Source organism: Colius striatus, chromosome 4 (genome assembly GCF_028858725.1).
Source record: "Colius striatus isolate bColStr4 chromosome 4, bColStr4.1.hap1, whole genome shotgun sequence".
Classification (NCBI taxonomy): Eukaryota; Metazoa; Chordata; class Aves; order Coliiformes; family Coliidae; genus Colius; species Colius striatus.
The window spans coordinates 54860615-54884618 of record NC_084762.1 but is presented as its reverse complement, the minus strand read 5'-3'; the positions used below and the strand labels follow the sequence as shown (position 1 = coordinate 54884618).

General features: G+C 33.4%; 1 protein-coding gene across 1 annotated transcript in view; it reads right to left on the bottom strand.

The window, feature by feature from the left end:
* Positions 1–24004, bottom strand: part of SNTG1 (syntrophin gamma 1) — a 156304-nt gene that overhangs the window by 18237 nt on the left and 114063 nt on the right. Inside the window, exons 13-16 of the mRNA XM_061995878.1 lie at positions 23702–23818; positions 19906–19977; positions 7879–8031; positions 2164–2256 (exon numbers count right to left, since the gene is read on the bottom strand). Coding sequence (XP_061851862.1) covers positions 2164–2256; positions 7879–8031; positions 19906–19977; positions 23702–23818 — 435 coding nt within the window. The remainder of the gene's footprint in view (positions 1–2163; positions 2257–7878; positions 8032–19905; positions 19978–23701; positions 23819–24004) is intronic.

Here is a 24004-nt window from a genome sequence, read left to right as displayed (position 1 = left end):
GGAGCAGCACAGTACGTCAGTTGCAGATGATGCAAAATGTACTACATCTTCTGTAGTCTACAGTCTAAGCACTGTAATAAAAATGTCTTTCCTCCAGTTAATGAGGAATTCTACACTTGTTTGTTCTGTCCACATAATGTCTATGAAGCCTTTCCCTTCCTCAAGGAAATTCTTTCACATATCTGCCACTCTTTCACTTTTTGATGAAACCTCTTTCGTATTCTGTAAATGTGTTCTCTTTCATAAGTATTTAGACCCTCAAGACTCACAGAAGCTCAGCTGCAGTTAATGCTTGGTTTAAAATTTCAAAACTTTTTGGATGCTGAGACTAGATGCCACCCCAAAAGAAACAAGTTCATTCTGTGGTTTCATGACTTTACTAATGAAAGGAAAAGTAAAATTGCCTCATACTCTTACAGTGCTTTATAGCCCTTCTCAAGGCTGAGACACTTGGAAGACTGAAAATTCCATCTTGTCTTTCTTCTGGTTGCCATCAAATCATCCAAGCTTCACTGCAGGTGTCTTGCATTGTGGATCTTCTGCTACCTGCTTGTGCAGTGTGGTTTTAGTTCGAGTAGGTTCCCAGTCTATGCAGTCAGGACCCTTCTGGCTTGAAATGGAAGTTAGATGCAGATTTTTTTTCTGTACTTTTTCTGATGTTTGTGTTTGTCACGTATTATTAGTATTACTTACGTGACCTGGTAGGGAACATGGGGCATCAGGAAGAGGAGACATAAGCTGAATACAAATCTACTGGCAATGCAAACAGTTGCCTTAGTGTTTCAGTAGTCAATTTTAATACCTGAAACAGTTTTCTGCTCTTGGCTATGAAAGAAAATGATTGCAAAATCTATTTGTGAGAGTAAAGAAGAATCTGTTTTATAAATAATATTGTTCACCAAGATGATATCTCCAGAAATTTTGCACAACTGTAAAAACACAACTTACTCAAGAAAGCAAGACAGTGAAATTACATTTCTAGTAGAACTTTTTTTTCTATATCTGGAAATTTACTTTGCACGTTCTAAGGAACCTATAAATGTTCTAAGGAACTCATATTCTGGTACCCTTCAGCCATGTTAACGTGTATGAAAGCAGTTGTGCTTGTGCTTTGTTATCTAAAATTTGATATATGCCTGTACTGTAGGTAATAGTTTTGAAAGAGTCTGAAGCCTTTTGAGAATCAGAGATGTGCAAGAGCTTTGAGGGAGATGCAAATTATCTTTATACACAAGAATCGCTACAATATTACTGTACTATATATATATATTATTAATAAAAAAGTTATGATTAGTGGAGTAATGTAGTAAAAGGGTTGATTAAGATAGAGGATAGGAGCATATTCTGGAGAGAAAAGGGAATTTTCAGCAGTTGCTGGTGGCAATGCTGCAGCATCTCAAAGGAAAACAAGTACTGAAGAGAAGTGGAACTCAGAAAAAATATTTCACAGACTCCCATAACAGTGGCACCCAGAAGCAGCAACAAAGCCTGCTTACATTTTTGTACTTGTGAGCAATTAGTGCAAATGTCAACATTCGTGTGCTTTGAATGAATATACTGAGATTTTGACTTGCATTCATGTAATCTGGAAATTGATGCCGTATTATTCACTTGATATAGCAAACTATTTCGTCGGTTATATTGAGTTTTTTTAAGGCTGATGAGAATAGTATGAGACATATAGACCATGGCAGATTTCTCTTTTTACTGACACTGAAATATATAATGCATATACTTGTAATTGCTGTAATAACACACACTCCAACCCATGAACAAAGTGAAGTGAAAGGCAGGTTCTTTCCAAGCTTACAGATCAGCTTGAAACCAAGATTATTTCTTCCCAAAACTAACTAAAATACCAGAAAAAGAAATATTGAACTGAACCAGTCGGAGCTTTCACGTGAACTTAAAAAGTGAAGACTATCCTTAATTCAGATTGATATTTGTATTGGCTTTTAGATAACAAGCATGTAACAGAATACAACTTCTCACATCATTTAGAAATCAACCCTGAATCTAAACTAGAATACAAACAAGAGACTTGACAAGAGATGATTTGTTGCAATAACAAAAAGAAGTATATTTTAAGGATGTACCAGTTATCTCAAAATACAAGAAATAATGAGGCATAGTAAGAATGTGATGGAAATCTTAGAACTTTACCTTTGTGGCAGCATCAAAACAGATAAAGCCCATGCTAAAGTCGATAGTAAGTCCCATAAGATGACTCTCCAATACACAGGCGTACGTTTTGCACTGGTTAAAAAAGTAAGAGAAGGTAGTTAAAATAGAACATATTTCTTCCAATTCTTTCTAGGACCAGCATTTCTGTGCCTTTAATGTTTATATACCTCAAAATGTTTTTCAGAAATGTCATTTTTGTGTAAATAGGTCTATTTATTGTCAGTATATTTCAAATTAAAGGATACCTATCAGTGATGAAGTTTTCCAAGTATTATAAAAAGAGGCTTTGCTTCCATTAGGGAAAAAATAAATCAGCATCAAAATTGCTGGTTTACGAAATCCAGTGAATCCAGTCTTAAATCCAGTGAAAAAGGTAATATTTCATACTACGTAGCAACTGATGCAACCATATGAAATACCTTTTTTGTTTCAGCAAATGGACTGATACATTTCAAAGGTTTCTATCAAAAACCTTGCAAATCTGTAAGACTTTCTCATTCTATTATTTTTAAATCTATCATCTATTTATTTCCATAACATTATACTTCAATATATGCTGTGAGACATCTACTAGTGTCATTTTTTGGATCAAAATTATTGCTGTGTCTGAAGGCTGACTTAAGGTACAGAACAACAAACTTCTATTTTTCATCACAAAATATGTAAAAAATATAAAACACTTCGAAATCTGATGTAAAGTTTTAAAATAAATATTTTTTTAATAGAAATTATATCCACCAGATTAAATGAAATAGAGTTATATTCTTAATATGTTGCTGTAGTCACTAAATATATAAGATGAAAACAATGACTTCCATGATGTATAATGTGTCAAAGAACCAAAATATAAATTGTAAACATGGGGACAATGTAAGCTACAAAATTATCAGCACTGTAAAAGTATGAATTATTGGTTTTGGTATTTTGATAACCAAGGATAAAGTCCATATGTTTACTTATCCATTCTTTGGGTGGGCTCTTTGGATTCTAAATGGTCTTCCTCAGAATCAAAGAAGATGAAAGCCTCATTAATAGCTTCTAAGAGTTAAAACAGACAATGTAATGAAGGAAAATGGAAAAGATGATTATTTCTAATTTTACTCTCTTACACTTCAATATAGATTTCTTTTCTGGAACTCAAATATTTGAGTGAATTGATTTTTTTTATGAAATATGGTCTGAACATACATGAAAACAGTTGTTTGTTAATCTTTTTGCACACACCTTGGAGCTCTAGAATTCAGATCTCAAACACAATGATATCCATCACTAAAGCTGAAGAATACACTTGTCAGTTATCGATGGGGCAGAAGTATAGCATTTAAGCCAGTATACAGACAAAGTGTGAGTATCTATAATTCAAATGTCCATGACATGTGCCTTAAAAGATGACTTTGCATTACTGCTGAGTAACAGTTTGTCATATATTAACTGTGTGCTCCACCAATGGTGTTCAAAAGCTAAAACCGTCCATCAGTAAATGAAAGGTTTCCTACTGCAGCTGTTGAGATGAAAAGCAGTAGCTTCCAACACTGAAAGAACTTCATATACTTCACTATATGCATAAAATCTGAATTCTTACAGCACAGAGGTGCATTTGGTAATGTTAACTATTAACGCATAAACCTCCAAAATGTTTAATTACAAAATGAACAATTCAGCTCTGTGGTTTTGCAGTCATATAGTATTTGTGTTTTCAATATTTCACAATGACTTACTACTTAATGAATTCACTATGCAAAAATGCTCAGGTTATGCATGCAAAGCAAAAAATGTAGTTTTAGAATTAACTTGCTAAATTCCAACAAGATGCAAAGTGCACTTTTATTTGTAGACCTCCAAGATATCTATGACAGACATAGAGCTTTTATCAAGAATTAAAATTTGGCAAGGAGACAGTATATCAGATTTAAAATTGGCATCCAAGTCATTCAACCTCCCACCTCAACACTAGAGGTCAACTTACAATGTGCACTGCAGCATCACACTGAGTTGGCACTGCTACCTCTGATTGAGCACAGCACCTTTCCTGGGCTAATTAGCCACAATGAGAAGTTAAGATCTATGACAAACAGGACATATTAGTCTTGGTTCAATATTGCACTGAAAAAGCAATCTGCTACCCAGACAGAAGGTTCTTTCTAGAAAAATCTGTGCACAGTTCATGGAGAAATGCAATTTATTTCAGCTCCATGTGTTTATTGGCAGGAAAAAATTGCATTTTAAGGTGCAGACCACCAGTAATAGGTCATTCTTTACTTTTCCTATATGTAAAACCAGTTTATGCCCTCAGACCATGTAATTCCACAATGTTCAAAGCAAAAAATGTCAGAATAACAAAAAGATCTCTGGACAGCGAGATTTTAGTTTCTTTGCAGAAAAATTACCCTTCTTTCATGCATGTGTTGTATGCACTTGTACATGATTCTGGTCACAGGTCAGAGTAGGAATATGAACTTTCAGACATGCATTAACCCTGTTAAGAATTTTTTCAGCTCTATTTTCTTAAATTTGTCTTTTAATTCAGACTTTTTGGAAGAAACAAAAATACAGAAATTATTCCCGTGGGACTTGATACCTTTAAATTTCTTATATATTTAACAAACACTTTAAATAATGAAAAGCACCTATTAATAACATATCATGTGGATCTTTGGCTTTCACACATAGAGCTCCTGAAAACCGTATCAGATCTGAAGCATTCCCCACCTAAAAGAAGCAGGAGATATTTCAGCACTTGTTTCCAGTTCTTTCCCAGAATATAGAGTCTTAAATTTGGTTTATTAATAATTCATCAGGTCTGGCAGGGGCTGAAGGAGACAATCCAAAGCTGTTCCTCAGATTCTACTCCTTCAATATACACAGTTTAAATTATGAAAAGAATGATACCTTGTAAACCTAGTGTAAGTTATCTTTGAACCTAAGACAAACCATACTAGGAGTCCAAGATTTAATTCAGACTTTCAAACTCAAATTCAACTTCATTGGTGTCAAATATTACAGTACTATAACACAAAGGAGCTTACACACTAATCCTTACATTAGGGGACAAATATTTACAACGCAAACATAAAGGACAGAAATAAAATCAGTAATGATTGGAGTGGTGAAAATTTAGTATAAAGTAGCAGGAACACATAAGGAACCTAACAAAGAAATATAATTGCAATTCATTATGTAAGCTATAGTAGATCCAGATTCTTCATGTAAGGTAGTAAGAAAAAAAGGATCTCTATTTCAACTATTTTTTTTCTTTTAGTAGGTAATAATGCAAATGGATTAGCATTTCTTACTAACCTAAAGAAAACTAACTAAAGAATGATAGTAATACACCACAATGGCACCACTACAATATTGCACCATTGCTAAACTATTATCAGCTTGACTATTTCGCCTCTAACATATTTCTTTCCTAAAACAAAAAAAAACCCAAAAAACCAAACCAAACCAAATCTGCCTAACTTTTTATTTTGTATATACTTCTGGCAGAGCTATGAATTGTACTTAAACAGAGCTTTTCACATATTTCTAGTGAGGCATTTTTAAAATATGGAATTCTGATGTATTCTTTAGAATTACATCCCGATAGAGCTCTGATTGACCTCTTGTGGAGGTTAATGCCAATTTATACTCATTGAGTAACTCTGTTATTATTCATATGATTATGGAATAGTACACAACAAATTTGAATAATTTTAAATGACAGTTTTAAACTGACACGATATTTTTAAAATTAGGTGATTTCACAGTGAGAAAAACCTGCACACAGCTGGATCATCATTCATATTAAATATGAATATTCATATGAATATGATTGCTTAAAACACAAATTTTAGTAACAATGTACAGTTGATATCTCAATTTTGAGCCTGTCATCTTTTCTTTTTTTTTTCCCCTCAAAGAGTAAAGAAATAATTTGTTGGAGAAAAATTATGCCACTACTTAGTCAAACCTGATTTTGTCTGAATCTTCAATTAAAAAGTAGTAATGGAGTCCTGAAAGAAGAATCAGGAAGACAAGACCCGTTATTTTAAAAATTAATATTCTCCATTTTTTCTAAACTGAGGGATGAGTTCTTGCTATCAAACAGAAAGGAAATAAAGAAAAAAAATTGAAATCATACATGTGTGTTCCATAATAATCTACAATTAAAAGCTTGTTTGTCCATCTTCACAAATTTGGTATAATCAATCAGTCTCAGGAAATCATTACTTTGAGTCCATAGTTGCTACTGTGAACACCATCAAAGTGAAAAAATCCGAAGATTACTAGCAAAATTCTTTTGGGGAAACATGGGAGAAATTTTGAATGAATGTAATTCTAAAAACCAAGAGTAAAATCTAAACTAAGAATGCTACAGTATGAATCAATATTCAAGAAAAACAAATATGAAGTGGCTTCTGGGCTAAAAGTTATTCAAGAAAATTGTCATATACTCTGTATTGATGGCAGGGTAATGCTTCTGCAATATATGAGAAAGACAAAGTATCTCAAATACATAGTAGCAGAGGATATATATTGTTGCAATTTTTATACAGAAAAAACTACACTTACATTTTTCAGCATGACAATCAGAGTTCAAAAGAATGGCTCCTTAAAATGTAGCAGAGTGCATGAACTTAAAGATAAAAGCTAAACCTTCTTTGATTCCTCCAAGAAAGGTAACAGATATTAAAACTGAGAGTAGTGTTTGCAAAGTGGATAATCATTAGTGTATACTAACTCAATCCACCTGTACGTGTTGGTTTATAGGTCAGAAGAGGGCTAATATATAACTAACTAATATTTTATCTAAACAAAAAAACTGTCAGTGCTTGCATTCCCAGGAGGATAAAGAAAATGAGTGCAGAGAAAGTAAGCACTAGCCAATAATTGCACAGGCTAATAGGTAAATCCAACTTTTGAAAGTGTGTATACAGAATAACTCATGGCAACATCACCTAAAGCTTTTTGCAAACACAACTATTTTTTAGGATGCGAACATCATCAACACAAGAACTAGGATAAGGTGAGTTATAGATGCAGTCTTTTTTTTTTTTTTTCCTCCTATTTTAAATAAAAAAACCATGATTTTCTGGTCATGTGAGAAACAGAGCTATCTTCAAACACTGATAACCAATTTTGATGTAAAAATTTGCTAGTAATCCATAGCTGAATGTTATCCACGTCTCCTCTGACAACTCCTCTATCTGACAACTGAGTAAATACACAAGAAATTAAAAAATGTGTGACTAACGAATAATCTATCTGAGGACACAAGTTGCTTGCACACAGTAAGTATTCTCCCTCTGTGTACTCTCATTTCTGATTAATGAAATAACAAGAATCTGCAAGGTTCTCTTATGTTATTCAATAACAAAGTATTGTAAAACAGTATGTAAGAATATTGAAACAGCTGATTTCATCCCTGAACTATGGATTGCTTTTCCTTTTCCATCTGTGAACTTTAGTTAACAAATATGTACCACCTAGTCATAAGAACTTGGAGATTGTATTTGAAGTGATTTCTTCTGAATGTTAGATTGAAAGCTATTTGAGAATACCAAAAGAATTTTTATGCAATTACATACATAAAACAATAGTAATCTGAGAGCTGAAAGAGGCCTGAGAATTTCCTAAATCGCATCATTTGTTAATGATTTGACCTAATTTGTTAATGTACCAAAAGGTAACTATCAAGCCAATTGTTCTTACCTGTATCCGTTCAACTTCTAAAAAAGTTGCTGTTTGGAAGGCTTTCTCCCATAGTGTTAGGTCAGACTCTAGTTCCACTGAAAAATAAAGGTCTTCTCCACACTCAGACTGGACGCTGAAGCAATGTTTCCGACGGTCCAGTAGATCACTGTCCTGATGAAAACCTGAAGTTATATAATCTGGCATACATCAATTAATATTTTCAATTGAAAACATCTATGCCTCAAATCTAGCATTTTTAAATGGTGTTCTTAATGAAACAACACTGCAGTAACTACTGAGAGCTGAGGAACTGAAAACTATACGTTTGGTATAAATATTGACACTTCAATGAATTTTAACCAGTAGTCATAATGTAATCATATTCATGATGGTACAGAACAACACAGCATATCTGTCATAATGTCAACATTTTAACAAATCACTTCGCAAATATGTTATCTGCTATACACTTTTAAATTAGATACATTCTGTAAAAGTTGCCCATTTTCTATTTAGATGAGAGGAACACAAATATCAGCTTCTCTTACCTATTTGATTTACCCACTTGATTTACCCACTCTACTCTGGAAGGCAGGCCAAACGAGAGCAAGGATTTATTTAAGCACTATGAAAAGTTTGTCCTGTTTTCCCTATAGAAGCTAGACAAAACAAGTTCATATTTCCCATGGCTTACAAAATCCAACATAAAATTTGTCTGCAGGTGCATACTGCCAGTAGAGATTACAGTGGCTGCCAGTGGTTAAGTTGTTCACTTTGGATATCAAGGAGTAAATTACTTTTGCCTCTACTTTCAACACAACACCACATGATGGATATCAGACTGTAAATGTATAATATTGAATGATTTCTAATGGGCACTAAATCAAAGAATGACCAAATTAATCAGGAAATACTTCATTAAAATATTTTTTTTTTTAAATACAAGATGCTTTATGTTAAAATTCTGACACGTAATTCATCCTTGTGAAAAATACTCACAGAAACAGTTTTAATTAACCTGTCCCTACTATGGCAAAGCAGCTGTCACAAGCCACTAGCTCACCAGCTGTGCTTGCAAATACATCTGGAAATTTGGATATATGTAGCTTGGGTGCAATTTCTACAATGATACACTATAACAGAGGGCACAGTTGAGATCAGTTAAGAAGACTGACAGGACAATATTGCCTTCTGGTTATACACAACTATAATAGACCATGGGGACTATAACCAGCTGACACAAGCTGGAAGAGCACCATACGTTGTTCAGGTCAGAGCTCACTGGGGCAATGAACCAAGAACCTAAAGCTGACCAAGGATGGAAACAAATAAAACAGAAATCCGTATGAAACTCGCTCTCAGACAGATAAGTAGGAAGTGGTAGAATAACCACTATTTTCCTCTTTCTTTTCTTACTAATGCAAACTCTTAAACCTTACATGAAATTAAACTATGGTGCTATGTGGAATCTTAAGAGTCACTGTTATTAAAGAAATTAAAGTAATAGCCCTTGTTGTTAAATGAGAGGAAGTTCTGCAGTGCTTATTTCCAGAATGTATATATCTACTCAGCTGGGCACAGTTAAGATTTGATGCTTTTAAATTACAGTTAGCCTCTCCCATTCTTATGGGATTTCTTCCTATTGGGAAGAATGACTATGAAAAAAGGTTGATTTCTCATGTTGACTGTGAAAAATTAAATTAAAGTTTTACTGAGATTGATCTCTTTTAAAATTTGTTTGAAAAATATAACAGTCTCAGAAAAGTCTTTGAAGTGATTAAGTAGAAGCTTTTGTGCTTTATTATAAACATTGCTAGCAAAGTAAGAACACTCTTTGATTTAGAAAATAGCTAATTAATACCAGGTTGCATTGTCCCTCAGTGGATTCCATATAAAAATTTTAGAATATGTCAATTACTACTATTGTGCCAAACAACATACATAATGCATTCATTTATTATTGGAGTTTACATTTTATGAAATTCTTATTTGAAATGAAAACAAAATTCAACATTCTACAGAAATAGTAACTTTCCACAGAATAGTAATTTCATTTTTTGACTAGTTCTAATGTAAGTGTATTTTGATATCCATATCTGTGGTTAAATCCATACTAAGAAAAGTTCAAATCAAATACATCTAAATGTTGTACTTAATTTTTTAAAATATTGCTGACCTAAGTATAAGGTATTCCTTTCCTTTTCAGTGGTATTTCATTTTTACTTAAAAAAATAATTTGGTGCAAAGCTCCCTTTAGTACAGCTTGTGCTCTTTTTTGCTGCAAGAGCCTTCTTGCCTTGCTTGTTTTTAATTTTTTCTCAGGTATTTAGAAAGTGAAATCTGTATCACAAATTTATAGACCTAATCATGTTTCCATTTGTACAATGGATAACAGCAGGAAACAACATGTAGGCAAAACTAAAAGATAGTTATCCAAATGTCCTTGTAAAGGAATTTAAATCCATTTTTCTTTTCTTATGACTCCAACTGAGAATTGTTCAAAAGCCTCTGCAAATCTAAGATAAACTTGTCAGGATTCTCAAACTCTGGTTTGGAATAAGCAAGAATCTTCATTACTCAACTTCTATCAAATGGTTATTTCTGTTAAAATAGAAAATGTCATTCAATTCAAGAACCTGCTATGACCCTGTATTTTCATAATCACTTACTAGTCAGTCATGGACATGAGCCACTTTCAAGTTGATTTTTTAAGAATTCTTTCATTATGTTAATGATGAGCTGTACCATTTGCCCCATATGTTCTCAATGTGAATTAATATAGATTCTCTGAAGAGGAACATTCATAAAATTTGTAGCAGTATGCTAATTCCCTACAGTAAGGAATGCAGTCCTGCTGAAGGATGGGCTATGAGGAAACTCCTTGGCTTACACCCAGTGTCAGGGTAATACAGCATCTCTGCTGACAGGATGGTATGACTCCTGCTTGCCTAATTAATAATGATGTCCATGTTAAGTGAGAGTAATAAATTTGTCTAAGGGAACCAACCATGGCTCATTAGGCAGGTCCTTTCAAATTAAGAATTAAGCAGAATGCTTCATCACTAAGTAGTGATACCATCTTCTCTTCTGCAGAGGTAATTTTTTTCCTTTTTGAAATAGTACCCTACCGAGAAGTAAACTGCGCCTTTTTTATTACTTTTATCTTTTCATTTTATATGTGATGAATGTGTAAGATATTAACATTTTGGTTTTTATTTAAATCCACCAAGATGCAGATCATGGCACGATTTCTATTTAGGAGATGTTTGAGTCTGAAAGTCTGCTTTACCTCTAAAAGTATATGTCATATACAGAGTAAGTTGGTGATGGAACTAAAAGTGACACTGGAGAGCAGTTTTTTACACAAATAATTCATGTAAGATGCTCAAAACGATCCTAATCAGAGTTGTACACCTAAACAGACAAAATAGTCCTTGACTTTCGAGATAATTTTATTTCAGCTATTAAAATGTCACAAATATTAATGTTTGAGATGCTAACTAAAATAATTCAAAATAATAGACAGATGAGAATATGAACAAAACCTGTTTACTTTGTTGACTAGTTTAGAGTCCTCAAAAAAATAAATCTGTCCAGTCATAACCAAAATTCAAACTTAAATTCTCTAAAGATAAAAATAATTCTCCCATCCATTCCCGAGCGCAATAGCTCTAAGGTGAATGTAAAGACTAATCAAATCATGTCTTTACACTTGCTGACATCAGGGTGATGATTATTTTACTGTTTGTGTCTCCTTTCACTTGTCAGCTCCACCTACATGAACTTACAATCTTCTTTCTAAGGGATTCTAATGATCTACTTCTTTATCTGAAACTTTGGGAACATTTTTCTTGAGCATCACCATTAGTTGCTATAGAGATGTTTCTAATAGCATTTACAGGAATCGGGGAACAGATTCACTGAATTGAAACAAAGATACCACTTCACCAAAAGATCATCATTAATCAAGTAATAAGAAAAAATGGCCCATGCAGGCAAGCATGTGTTTGTACGTATTTTCTATGGGATCTTCTGATATTAAATTCTGATATTAAATTTTCTTTTGATGTTGAAATTGTGTGTGTGTGTGTGTGTGTGTGTGTGTGTATGCATTTGAATAAACACAGAATGCCAACTAAAGCTAAAACTGGACTAAATATTTTTCAATGTCCAAATTTTAAGAAAATATGTTTTCTCAAGGGGAAAAATAATTATAGGATAAATTTTAGTTAAAATCAAATTTCTGTTAAAATGATATATCTGATTGCTTAAGAGAAACAGAAATGTCCATTCCCTGTAACAGATTAGGTACAGCAACAAGTTTGGAACAGAAACCAGAGCTTCATGGATGGGAGGAAACTTCTGCTGCCCTTGAAAAAAAAAAAAACAGCCAAGTTAAGATCTACTGAAAAATTTGGATGTTCTGGGCAAAATTTGGCTGTTACCATTTGGAAGACTTCATTCTGAACACCTCTTCATTGCCATGGTGTGTAGGAAGAGAAGAACTTTGCCTACTTCCTCCAGCTGTTAGGTAATGTTATGCTACTAGCCATAGGAAATGAGAATAGGATACACAATTTCTCCTTCAAGAGGCTATGAACATCTTCCAGAGAAGAAAAAAAGTATATCACTCTAAAAGAAAAGAGAAGTTATGTGGAAGAAAAGTTTTTATAATTCTCACATGGTACTTTTGGTTTTGTTTTTTTTTTTAGGTTTTTTTTCCAACTTTAGTTGCATTTGTTTTAAAGCTATGAAAAGTTCTTTTAAAGATATTTCTCATAAGGACATAATTATTGTAAAGATAAGAATAAAATTTGATTAAATTAAAGGCTGGAAAATTACCCACCAAATTTAATATGCATCATAATAAAAGCTTACATGACTTACATGACTGCATACTTTTTTTTTTGGTTGCAACCTAATTCCTTACTTACTCAAATAGTATGTGAACCCATTATTGGAGGCTGAGAAAAGATTAGGGCAGCATGGTGAAAGAATTTGTTTTGGATAACAACATAACAGCGAATTTTGTTGCCTGAAAATATGCAAAAATTAATATTTTATATGTACTTGATACTAGTGCTCTGAAAGTTCCAATGGAAAAGAAGATCCTATCATGAAACAAGAATAATAAAATTTGCTAGGAAATTAATACTACTATTTTCAGTGTTGGCTCTAGCTGTTGAAAATAGTGACATGTAGACCTCCACTGTGAAGAGAATGCATCAAAGGAAATTTTGAATAGTTGTCTCTGAGACAGGAACAATTTCTTTCAAATAAAGAATGTAACGGATATGCACTGGAAAAAATACAGTGTGATCACTGTTGCATAAAAGACTACAGTTCTATTTTTTTAATGCAATAAAATGGTAACATTTGATGCTAAATTTAATTATTGCATTAGTCACAGAGAAAGATAGGAAAAAAATCCCACTTCAAATAAGTAAAGAATTTGACCAGAAAAATAAGAGAAAATTGATAAGTTAGAGAAAAAGGACACACAAAAAATCTACCAAAATTGATGTATTAGAAGACAGCAGCAGATAAAATACTGCATCACTCTAATCTTGAGAAATGCCCTGATTAGACAACATCAGTGAAAGGAACCTGCTCAAATTTGGATAAATCCTGAATGTCTGGGATATAAGAATCCTGAGTATCCTCATTCAGTATTTACATTTCACACCTTATTTCTGTTCACGTTCATCATTCCTTTTGCTTATGTTAAGACTGGAATTTGGCTTTGTCTTTCAAGGATATTGCAATACCATTCAGTGTCTCCCAATTAGACAGGTAGAAAAAAGAATTTCACAGAAGAAGGAAAATTTGATGTTTTTAACCAATAGAGAGGTAATAGGAATAATTTATACATATATTTTCTGTATCTGTTATTCTTTTTGTTTTCCTCTGTGTGTTTACATTTCTTACAGAAAGCAGGATCTGACTGAGATTAGAAGCCCCAGCCCAACATAACTGATTTGGTTTTTTCCCCAAAAGACAGCAGGTTGTAATATGCTAATACTGCATAAATCTGTCAAAATAGGGTTTTTCTTTCTTTAAAATTTTAGAAAAGGAAACCTATCTAAAGTAAAAAAATCCTTACTTAATAATTTTACATTTCTAATATTATTTGTCCTTCTTTTTCTGAATCAAATAAAAAGTTAATAAGCCTTTATACGGTGGCAGTTGTCATGCATCTAGTAAAACTGCCTCTTTGCTTTTAAAAAAGACTTACATTGTTCAGAATCATTAGAAGAATATCTACACTTTTAACACACAAAACCCATTAGATTTAACCAAATCTACTCACCATGGATTAGCAATTGTACTAATGTGCTGAAGAGAAATTAACTGACTTTTTTTCATCGTATGACTGAAGCCAAGTTAATGATGGTCAGTAGACACGGAGATAATTTATTACTTTCATTATCTTTTTTTTTAATCTTATAAGACAATTATAGTTCTAGTGAATAGGAACAGATCCTCTTTTCTTCAGAAACATTAAGACCTCTTAAATTTAGAACAGGAGGCAAATCAAGGACTGAAAATTACTTTAGCTGTTTAGAACTGAAACACTCAACAGTTTAGTACTTTTTTTCAAAATCCTAGCTAAATCCTGACAAAAAAAAAATAATATTCCTTGGATAAAACATTAACCTGTTGATAAAGAGATTCTTTACTTATGCTTCCTAAGCAGTTTTGAGTATGTGTGAAGTACTTCAGTGGAAATCACATCAAGTTGCAAGTATCAGTCATTGAGCAAACTACATTAATGTCTATAAAATATGTTCTGTACCTTCAATATATATGTTTATGCATCTATTGGCATTATGTTTAAAATTTATCTATCTGAATATATAAACACTCTCAGTAGTTTCCCATGCTTTTTATATCATTATTTCCCCATACTTGAGTTATTGGAAATGGAGAATAAAATTATAGGAAATTTAAATGGGAAAATTGACATAACTGCATTTGAGGACTTTAAACGCACTAATAGCTAAATATGGAATGAAACATAAACCTAAGACATCAAGTTGGTACTGATTAATACAGTAAGAAAATTATAGCTGCACTGATATGAATGATACCAGCTATAAACATCAATGATTCACCATCCTGACATATTGCTGGCTTAGACTGCCTTTCACAATTATCCTCATATTTCATTTCAGAGCTGATCTGACACGTAAATATGTTTCCTGGTTTATGCTGAATAAAGTGCACTTCTTATAGTAAATTCCAAAAATTTTTGCATGACACATTGAAGAAGGAAGGTAGGTGACTGAACTATAGGAAGCATTTTCTCACAATTAAAAGGCCCTTTCCTGAAGCTAGTGATATAAATATTTGCTTTTCTGGAGTTTTGAAGATTTGACCAATCTTAACATTGGAATTAGTTGGCTGTTACTGGGACTTTACCCCTCAAATTACATGATAGGGTGAAAAAAGCTTTCAGAATAAATTAGAAACATTTATTCATAGTAAATTCTATGACTCATAGGTACCTTTTCATGTCAGAACTCATCCAATCATTTCTGACAAATCGCTTAACATAGATCACATCTTTTCATGCACATACTAGTGTAATTGTCCAACTAGCATCAATAAATAGAATAAAACTATAGGTAGAAATGTGTTTTAAAAGCTAGCTATCAACTTCTTTTACTAGCACCTTCCCCTGATTATTAATCAGAAGTTTTACAGTTTCTTCCCTATTTGAATTTGCATGACTTTGATTTCTACTTATTCTTTCTTTTAACCTGTTTCTTTTTAAGGTTAAAGAGTTCCTCAGTGCCTTTAGGTACATTCATCAAGAGATCAACTGAATTTTTTATAAATTACTTCATATGCTTATCAATTTATGTATTTACCCCCTGAAGTGTTAAGTTATTTGCATCTCCACAGATTTTCCTTTTACACCAAACATGGCCCACTGCTGTTTGCCATTATTTCACAATGAATAATTTAATCCAATATAATTAAAATGTGATTTTTGTATTCAATCTGCTTTACCTACTTTGCATGTCAAAACTTACTGTTTAAATCCCAAAATCTTGACAATGAAGAGTTTATACTTAACAGATATGTATTTTCACATGGTATTTTGAAAACTTTCTAGAGAACCTTTTTTTATAAACCACTATTGCTTTGGTAGTGTGTGAACATGATTGTCAGGGTTTGGGATTTTTTTTATACTTTTTTACTATCTATATCTGTAAATATTGAATTAGAGCATCAGTGCTCCTTTGCTGAATTTCTGTCAATAAAACTGTTTTGCCACAGTTAAAGGAGAGCTTTTTAAGAACTATTTTAATGGTTTACTAAAGGACTATTCTAGATTTGATTCTGCCTGTTATAAATCACCTAATAATCTCTGACATCTTTGATTAAGGTGTAGAAGCACCTTTTAGGTGTTTGAGGCTGAGAGAATGGTACAAATTGAAAATGCTTGGCAGTTTCCTATAACGTTCATGAGAAGAGTCGGGAGAAAGCACACTCCACACATGCAGGTAACTATAAAAAAAGACATTGGTCATGGTGGTAGATAAGTTTTGAGTTTTATTTAATACCTTTGCACCACTTTCTCTTCCTGACAATTAAATCAGTGAAGTCCTCTTCTGGGTACAGATATTAATATTTATTGTTTTAATATTTTTGCTGTCACCAGAATTGGTAGTATTAAGTCATACTGAAACACTGAAATATTAATATATTTTCAGTAGGACCTAGTAGTTCATACTTTCCATTGTAGTGCTTCTCTCATGGAGAGAAACTTGCAGAAATCCCTCTGAGGAAAACTACAATTCTATTTTAAAAGGTAATCTTAAGGTAGCATGCCTCTCTAATCAAAACCGCTCTTGCGAAGATCATTAGAATTCTTAGTCAGAATTAAAGAGTGGAAAAAGAAGAAGAAATGCTTTCAGACAGATTTACTAAAGTCCTATCCTTGTGGCACAAAGGACAGTTTGGAAAGTTGTCAGTATACCAGCATGCTTGGGTGAAAGTTGCATCATAGTTTCTACTGTTTATAAGTCTGAATATGGAAAAAGTTTTTGAAACATCCCATTTCAATCTAAGCAAGCCAAGTAATGCAGATACATCTTGATTAGCAAGTACTGTGAAAATATTTTTGCTCTACAGAGGTGTTTTGGCAGTCCTGAACAACACATTCACTTCTGCATAGAGACAATAAATGTTCTGCAGCCTGATCAATATAGAATATTTGGAAACATTAGTTCTGAAGCATGACTTCCAACTCCTGGGAAAATATGTGTGAAGGACAGCACAAAGCATTTGTAAGTAGCCACAGAAGCTGTACTAACAAATTACGTGTGTATTGGACTGTTTGTTGACACTATAGCCAGCTGGCGAGGACCAGACCACATCCATACTATGAAATTACCTCCCTAAAACTAGGTGTTTACTTGCAACAACACATCACAAATGCCCCTTTGACAATGATAACTTCCAATCTATGCCAGAAATCATTTGGGAGAGTGCTAGATGGTCCATTTGGCCCCAAATCCAAAGTAGCGATCACTTTAAAACAAATTAAAAATATAGACAATGGCATTCAACTCTCTGGGACTGTTCTATGATATTTACTGCTAGTTGATGTGTAGACTGAACAATTTGAGTTTAGCCAAGAATATAGAACTAAACCCACTCCAGAGACACTGAGAGATGATATTGTCCGGCAAACAGGCATTCCTATCCTCCTGGGTTCATCTCTTCCCAATGACATATGATTGTCTTTTCTGATGTGGAAACACAGAATAATTCTATCTTCTTAGTTTTCCTGAGAAGAATTACATGAACTCAGTCTCTGTCATGGAAGAACGGGGAGTAAAGGAAAAAGAACACTCTGTACTAGAAGAGCCTGGTTTTCTTTTCTTCATTTTTTCATTAGGTATCCTGTGCTATCATGCTATCTGTCAATCTCTGAGAAAACAATCACTTCAAACCCTGCTAGCTTGTCCTTCTATCACTCATTCTCCACAGAAAACAAATTTATAAGAAAAGTAGCATGTGAGGTACTATAGATGGGAAATTTAAAGGTGATCTTAAAGCACCAAAGTTATCTCGATTTCAGTAATATCCATGGAAGTTATACAAATGTGTTTAGAAACATGCACTGCTAAAATGCAGACATTTATGATGTCAGTATAAAAGCTAAACAAAAGCCCGAGTCTCTAAAGAGATTCAATGTACTAGTAGCAACAAGAAGCTGCACTTCTTGGTTTTATTTGATTTTATATTTAGTAAAACCATGATAAGTGCTATAGTACCTGATGTAGAAAACTAGAATATGGTGAAGATTAATATCCCAGTGTCAGAAACTGTTAATTTCATTGTAGTGGTTTTTCTACTTCAATTTTTTATTATTTACAGGTTTTAGTCTGTTAAAGAATGTTGGAAACATTTCAATACTTTATAAGTTTGACCATGTTTACAGACAAGAAAGAACTCATATGAATGGTAAAATAAATACTTAAAAGATATTCCTTTATCACTCAAGTTGATATTGCCTCTCTGTTAATACAGACTGAGAATGGAAGATCTACACCTCTTCCCAGATAGTTTGGAGATCTGGATGACAAAAAAAAAAAAGCAGCGTCTTCGTACTCCTTTCTACACAGTAGTGCCAGTAAAGCATTGGTTTAGGTTTTACTACTTTGTAAACTGACACCTTGTCTGCAACTAACTTCTGCTATATGTTTGAAAAGAGAAAAAAAAAGAATCCCTGCACTGGAATATAAGAAAAGGGGATAAAGGAGAAAGGGAAAAAAGAAAAATGGCTAATAAGGAATGAATGAACAAATGAATATCAATAAAAGAAAATAATGGCCTTTAAATTAACAAAAATATATGGCAGAGATTGTATATTGTATATTTCTACAGTAAAATTTGGATAAGTCACAGGGAGGAATCATCCTTGCTCCAACAGCCTTACTTCTCAGAGAACTACCTTGCTGCTTACTGTTTTTGTAGCTCAAGGTCTGAAGTAATCAGAGGTTACCAGAAAAAAATGGATGCCACAAGTGAAATTTTTCTTCTCTCTCAAAGACTGCCAGTGCTCTAGAGTTTTGTTCATGTCACACCTTCAGTGCAATGTCTTCACTGAATTATCTACTTTTCTCTCCCTACATGACCACTCCTAAACTATTAAAACACAGTTTAATAGTATTTGCACACTTTTGGTAAAGTATTGATGTGTTGAATTTGAGATGTTGTACTTGATGAAGACTCCACACAGCTAAAGTAGCAGTAAAAGAATTCCTCTAACTTTTCTGTTTCAGATTACTGGAAGAGATTCTTTTCAGACTATGCTTAGTTTCTTATTTTTTAAGTCTGTGATGTAAAAAGTTTTTTTTCCATCTCTTTCTCATCTTCTTTTCCTCTTCTTATATCTTAGATTGAGAAATGTTTAGAATCTACAAAACTGTTTTTGAATCAGAGAAGACCATATATTTTAATTCCAAATGAATTCAAAATTAAAAATTAAATACAATGTACAATAACGTCCTTATTCAATTTGCAACTCATAGTTTTAAATTTCTAAACATATCTCATTATCTCTTCTCATTTATTACAGTTAAGGCAAACTGAAGAAACTGGGAAAAAATTTTACAAAATTTTTTAGAATGCTATTGTGTATTTTGACTTTGCTCTCAGTGAAATACAACACTGCAGATGCTGATAGTTGTATCAACATATTTGAAAGCAATCAAATTGATCACTATTTCTTTAGCTTATCAGTCTGAAAAAGAAATGTCCTACTAGTTAAATGTGATATTAAAGTAAAGCTATAAAACTCATATAGCATTATGGAGAAATAAAACAGTTTCCTAGTCACAATTAGTTTATTTCTAATTTTGCCATGCCTTCTAGATTGGCTCTGTGTACCAACACTAGGAATTCTGAAATTGCCTTCAAAGGGGAAAAATTGTCTCTTTATGCAGTTTCCCACTGACATATTATGCTCTGTCTTGGCAACAGGTCTGACAAATTCATTATTTATTTTATACTTTCTCATCATACCTTGAGAATTTTGCACATTATCTCATAAACTGAAAACGTTTTCTCAGCTCGTGTCCAATCCCAGGTTGTCACCTTTGAAAAAAAAAAAAAAGAAAAGAAAAGAAAAGAAAAGAAAAGAAACAAAACAAATAGGGAAAAAAGTAAGTGAATTTTGTTTATTTCAAGAATTATGTTTATATAAATTTAAAAAATCTATTCTTAAACTATTTACATACTGTGTAATGTATACAGAAAGATCAAGCAGACCAAACACAGTCTTAGAGCAGTAGCTACCAGGGACCAAACTGTTCCATCCAGGCTTGCTTAGGAGACATCCTGAATATGTCCTTGTTCTTACAACATAGTGTCTTTGCAGGCAGGCTGCTCTATGTTGAATGCTGAGGCTTCCCCTTCGAACTAGTACGGGTTGCATTGAGATCCTGAGAGGATGAAGCCCTTAAATTCCTCTCGTAGAGCCTTGACTATAAGATGGCATGTTTCTCTCCACTTCCCTCCTTGTAATTGCATGCCACAATTTGCTCCCACTCACATCCACTGTTTGTAAATCTTTAATAACCAAAGGCCCAAATCGTACTATGTGCTAGAGACTCCATGTGCCTTGTAAACCAGACGAAGAACTAACAAGAAATAAGAGGCAAACACATATTTTCTTTTTTTTTTTCTTACCAAGACTAAGCTTCTCCTAAAGTCTAACAAACTAATATTTGAAGAATAGACTAGTTCTATCTAAATTCTAAACCATTAACTATTTAACAATTAACTATCGGTTTTTAACAGCTTTAATTTTAAGCATCTATTTTACACAACTAAATTCCATAGAGGAAAGAGTTAAATCATTCAAGAGTAAGCTTCAAGATTTTAAAAAAGACAGAAAAATATAAGTTATCGTAATCAGTAAGTGACGAGTCAAGGCAATATCACAGTAATCTATAAATAACTTTCCAGGTGAACTGTAAGAAGGAAAAAGAAGAATTATTAAGTCTCAAAAGACAGGACACACAAAAGAGAATGAAAATTTAGGCTATATATGTAGGGAAGGAAGGAAGGAAGGAAAGTTGCTCCCTGTAATATGGACAAAAAATTAACTTTCTCATCATGGACAGAGAAAAAGAGAGGGGTCTTGCTACAGATCCACTGAGCCCAAATTATCAGCTACACAAGCTGAAATCATACTGCCCTATCCACAAAGTCATTTGGAGCTCTATTTAAGCTTTTAAATAGAAAGCTCCACACTTTGTGGAAAAATCTCAGGGCTCCTCCTTCTCCCCTAGTTTCCTGCTTTTCTTTCTAAAAGGGACTTCTTTCCATATAAAGATATGTGCAAAGCAAAAGCAACTGTAGAATTAAGATACTCAGAGAAATCGCTTGCCCTGTTCACTTTTAAGAGAAAGTGAAACTTTTAAGAGAAAGGTGTTAGCAAGTCTTTTTCAATTAAAGTCCATTCTCTTTGAGATTTCTAACTATAAACTCTCAGAAAGTGAAACCCACCAAACTTGACATAAAATTTTACAGGAGAAAATGTACCAGGAAATAACAGAAAAAGAGAAAAAGTAATTTTATTTAAAGCTATCAAAATGCATATAAATACATTAGAATTGTTCATATATACAAACATAGAAAGTAGAAGTACTATTGATAAAAACAGAGAAGAAAATAGGCAGAGGGAGGTTGCTGATGTACACTGTTTAAACACATGCTTCCCTTATGTTAGATTTTGGCAGAGATCAAGGAAATACTTTCATTTGATTTTCTAGATTAAAAACTAGCAGTATATCTCTGTTCAGACAACTTTATCCAAGGAGCGTACACTGCAAATATAATTAAAAATGTTTTTCTTCTTATAACTACATTTATGCACATCATAAGTAGAAGCTCTGAAACTGCAGCATTGAAAGTTTGCTCTTAACATTTTGTAATCCCTAGAAGAGATAAACACATATATCTGCAGAATAGCAAACATACCTGTATGTGTAAAAGTTTGCATATAGAAACTAGGAATTTAGAATTCCTTTTAAGAGGCTCACTGCAGTCTTTAGCAAGAAGATAATTTGCTGGGCATATAAATGTGCAATTATACAACACGTGTTGAAAGTAGCTCTATAGGAACTCTTTCTTTGTCCTTTAAAAAGACTGTTTGTCGTTCTGCTTCCCTCCTACTCCACGAAGATAAAATACTTTTCTCTTTGTTTGAACTTTACATTTATTATAAAATTCGAACCAGAATCTGGGAAACAAAATCATGTTTTGCTTGCAGCTCAGCTTGAACAAGACCTATAAAGACTTCAAGGATCAGTGGCTTGTCTTATACAGGAGTAGCTTGACAAAATTGTTCTGTCTTGTGTCACTCTTGTTCACAGCCCTAAACATGTCCTTCCCACACCCATTAATCATCACCCATGACCCATTTTCCCACTAGCAACACATTACTTTTGGAAACACAACTGAATTCTCATTAAAGGGGCTTATAGTTCCTTCCATAGTGCTTACAAAAGAATAATCTTCCTCTTTTGTACTGAAGGGGAGCTCTTAGCACTGTTTCTGCTTCTATATAGAGTCCAGATCAGAAGTGGCTTTATTTGACGGACAGTAAATGCTCAGGTAGGTCTGCCAAATCCAGAAGAGCTACTTTTGAATTAGGATGCTTGGCAGCATAATCTGATCCTGAAAAACATTGACCAGCAGAAGCCAAACTCATTACTAGCCATGGGAGAGCAGAACTCCCATACACGTGAACTAGTGTACTAACATTGAGCAAACAAAATTTTCAGTTCATACTTCCATTCCTCTTGTCTTTCATATATTCTTAAATGCTTTGTTAAACAAACATCAATAGTGACTGATGTGTGATATAAAGACTTGCAAGCTGGTGTTGAACTACCTCAGGAACATGTGGCAGATACTCCATACCTGGAAACATTCAAGGTCAGGTTGAAAGGGGCTCTGAGCAACCTGATCTAGTTGAAGATGTCCTGCTTAATGTGAGGGGACTGGACTACAAGATTTTTAAAGGTTCCTTCCAATCTAAACTATTCTATGATTCTATGTTCCCGTCAGGAAGGAGCTATAGCCTAGATCTGGTGACACAGGGTTTAGTAGTAGTCAGAAATGTCACTCAACAAACAAAACAATGAATCCACATGACTCTCTGCTGCCAATACGGGACTGCTACTGGCTCCTTGGCTACTGGCTAGAGAATATCTCCATTAGCTACAGTTTGGGCATATCATAGAACTGAAAGTAAATTTCTGAGTATGAGACAACAGTTAAAATCTTGCCAGTGTTGCCAGTCAGATTATAATGAATATATTTCACTTAAGCAATTTCATTTACTTCTCTACTTTCCTCTTGGTGTTCCCAAGCAATAAAAAAGTTATATTCAGGATGAAATCTAAATATAGAGATCTTGCAATTTCCACAGCATGTGAAATGCTTTGATATTTCCCCAAGTCTTAGCAGTTTGACTAGAATGATAGTTCAGTTTAACTCTAACCATCTTGCTTCAGGCTTGTTCTGCCTGCCAAAGGAAAATGAAAAGCCTTCTTTTAGCTCAAGCAGATTTCTTTTGTACTTTTCTAAATACTTGGGTAAGTGGAGGAAAAGAAATTCTTGTTAGATGCCCAACCATCTAATGAATAGCTATGTTCTATCACTTCTATACTACACACCCTGGAATTTTTCAATGCTGTAAACTGCAGCCCTGTTAAGTCTATGATGTCTCATCGTGAACGTCTTGAACATATTACATTTATTTTAATCAATAACATTTATTCCCACTAAGCATAAGAAATATACTTACTGGAGGTGCTATAAATTTATACAGGGAAGATCCTCTTAGTGCTAAAAACTTTGGTGTGTACATTCGATCCTGAAGGGAGTCTTGTTCCCGTTCTTCTGTCCAGCCCATGTAGACTATCTGACAGAAAAATCAATATGAAAAAATCCTCAGACACTCTTCTCAAATGAATTAAAATTATTTCATGCAAAGAAGCTGATGTCTATTAAATTAGCTACAAACTTTGAACCATTGACACATAAGATGTATTGGCAGTTCACTTATACCATGAACTTGTATAAAGGATGCCTGCTAGGACAACCCAAA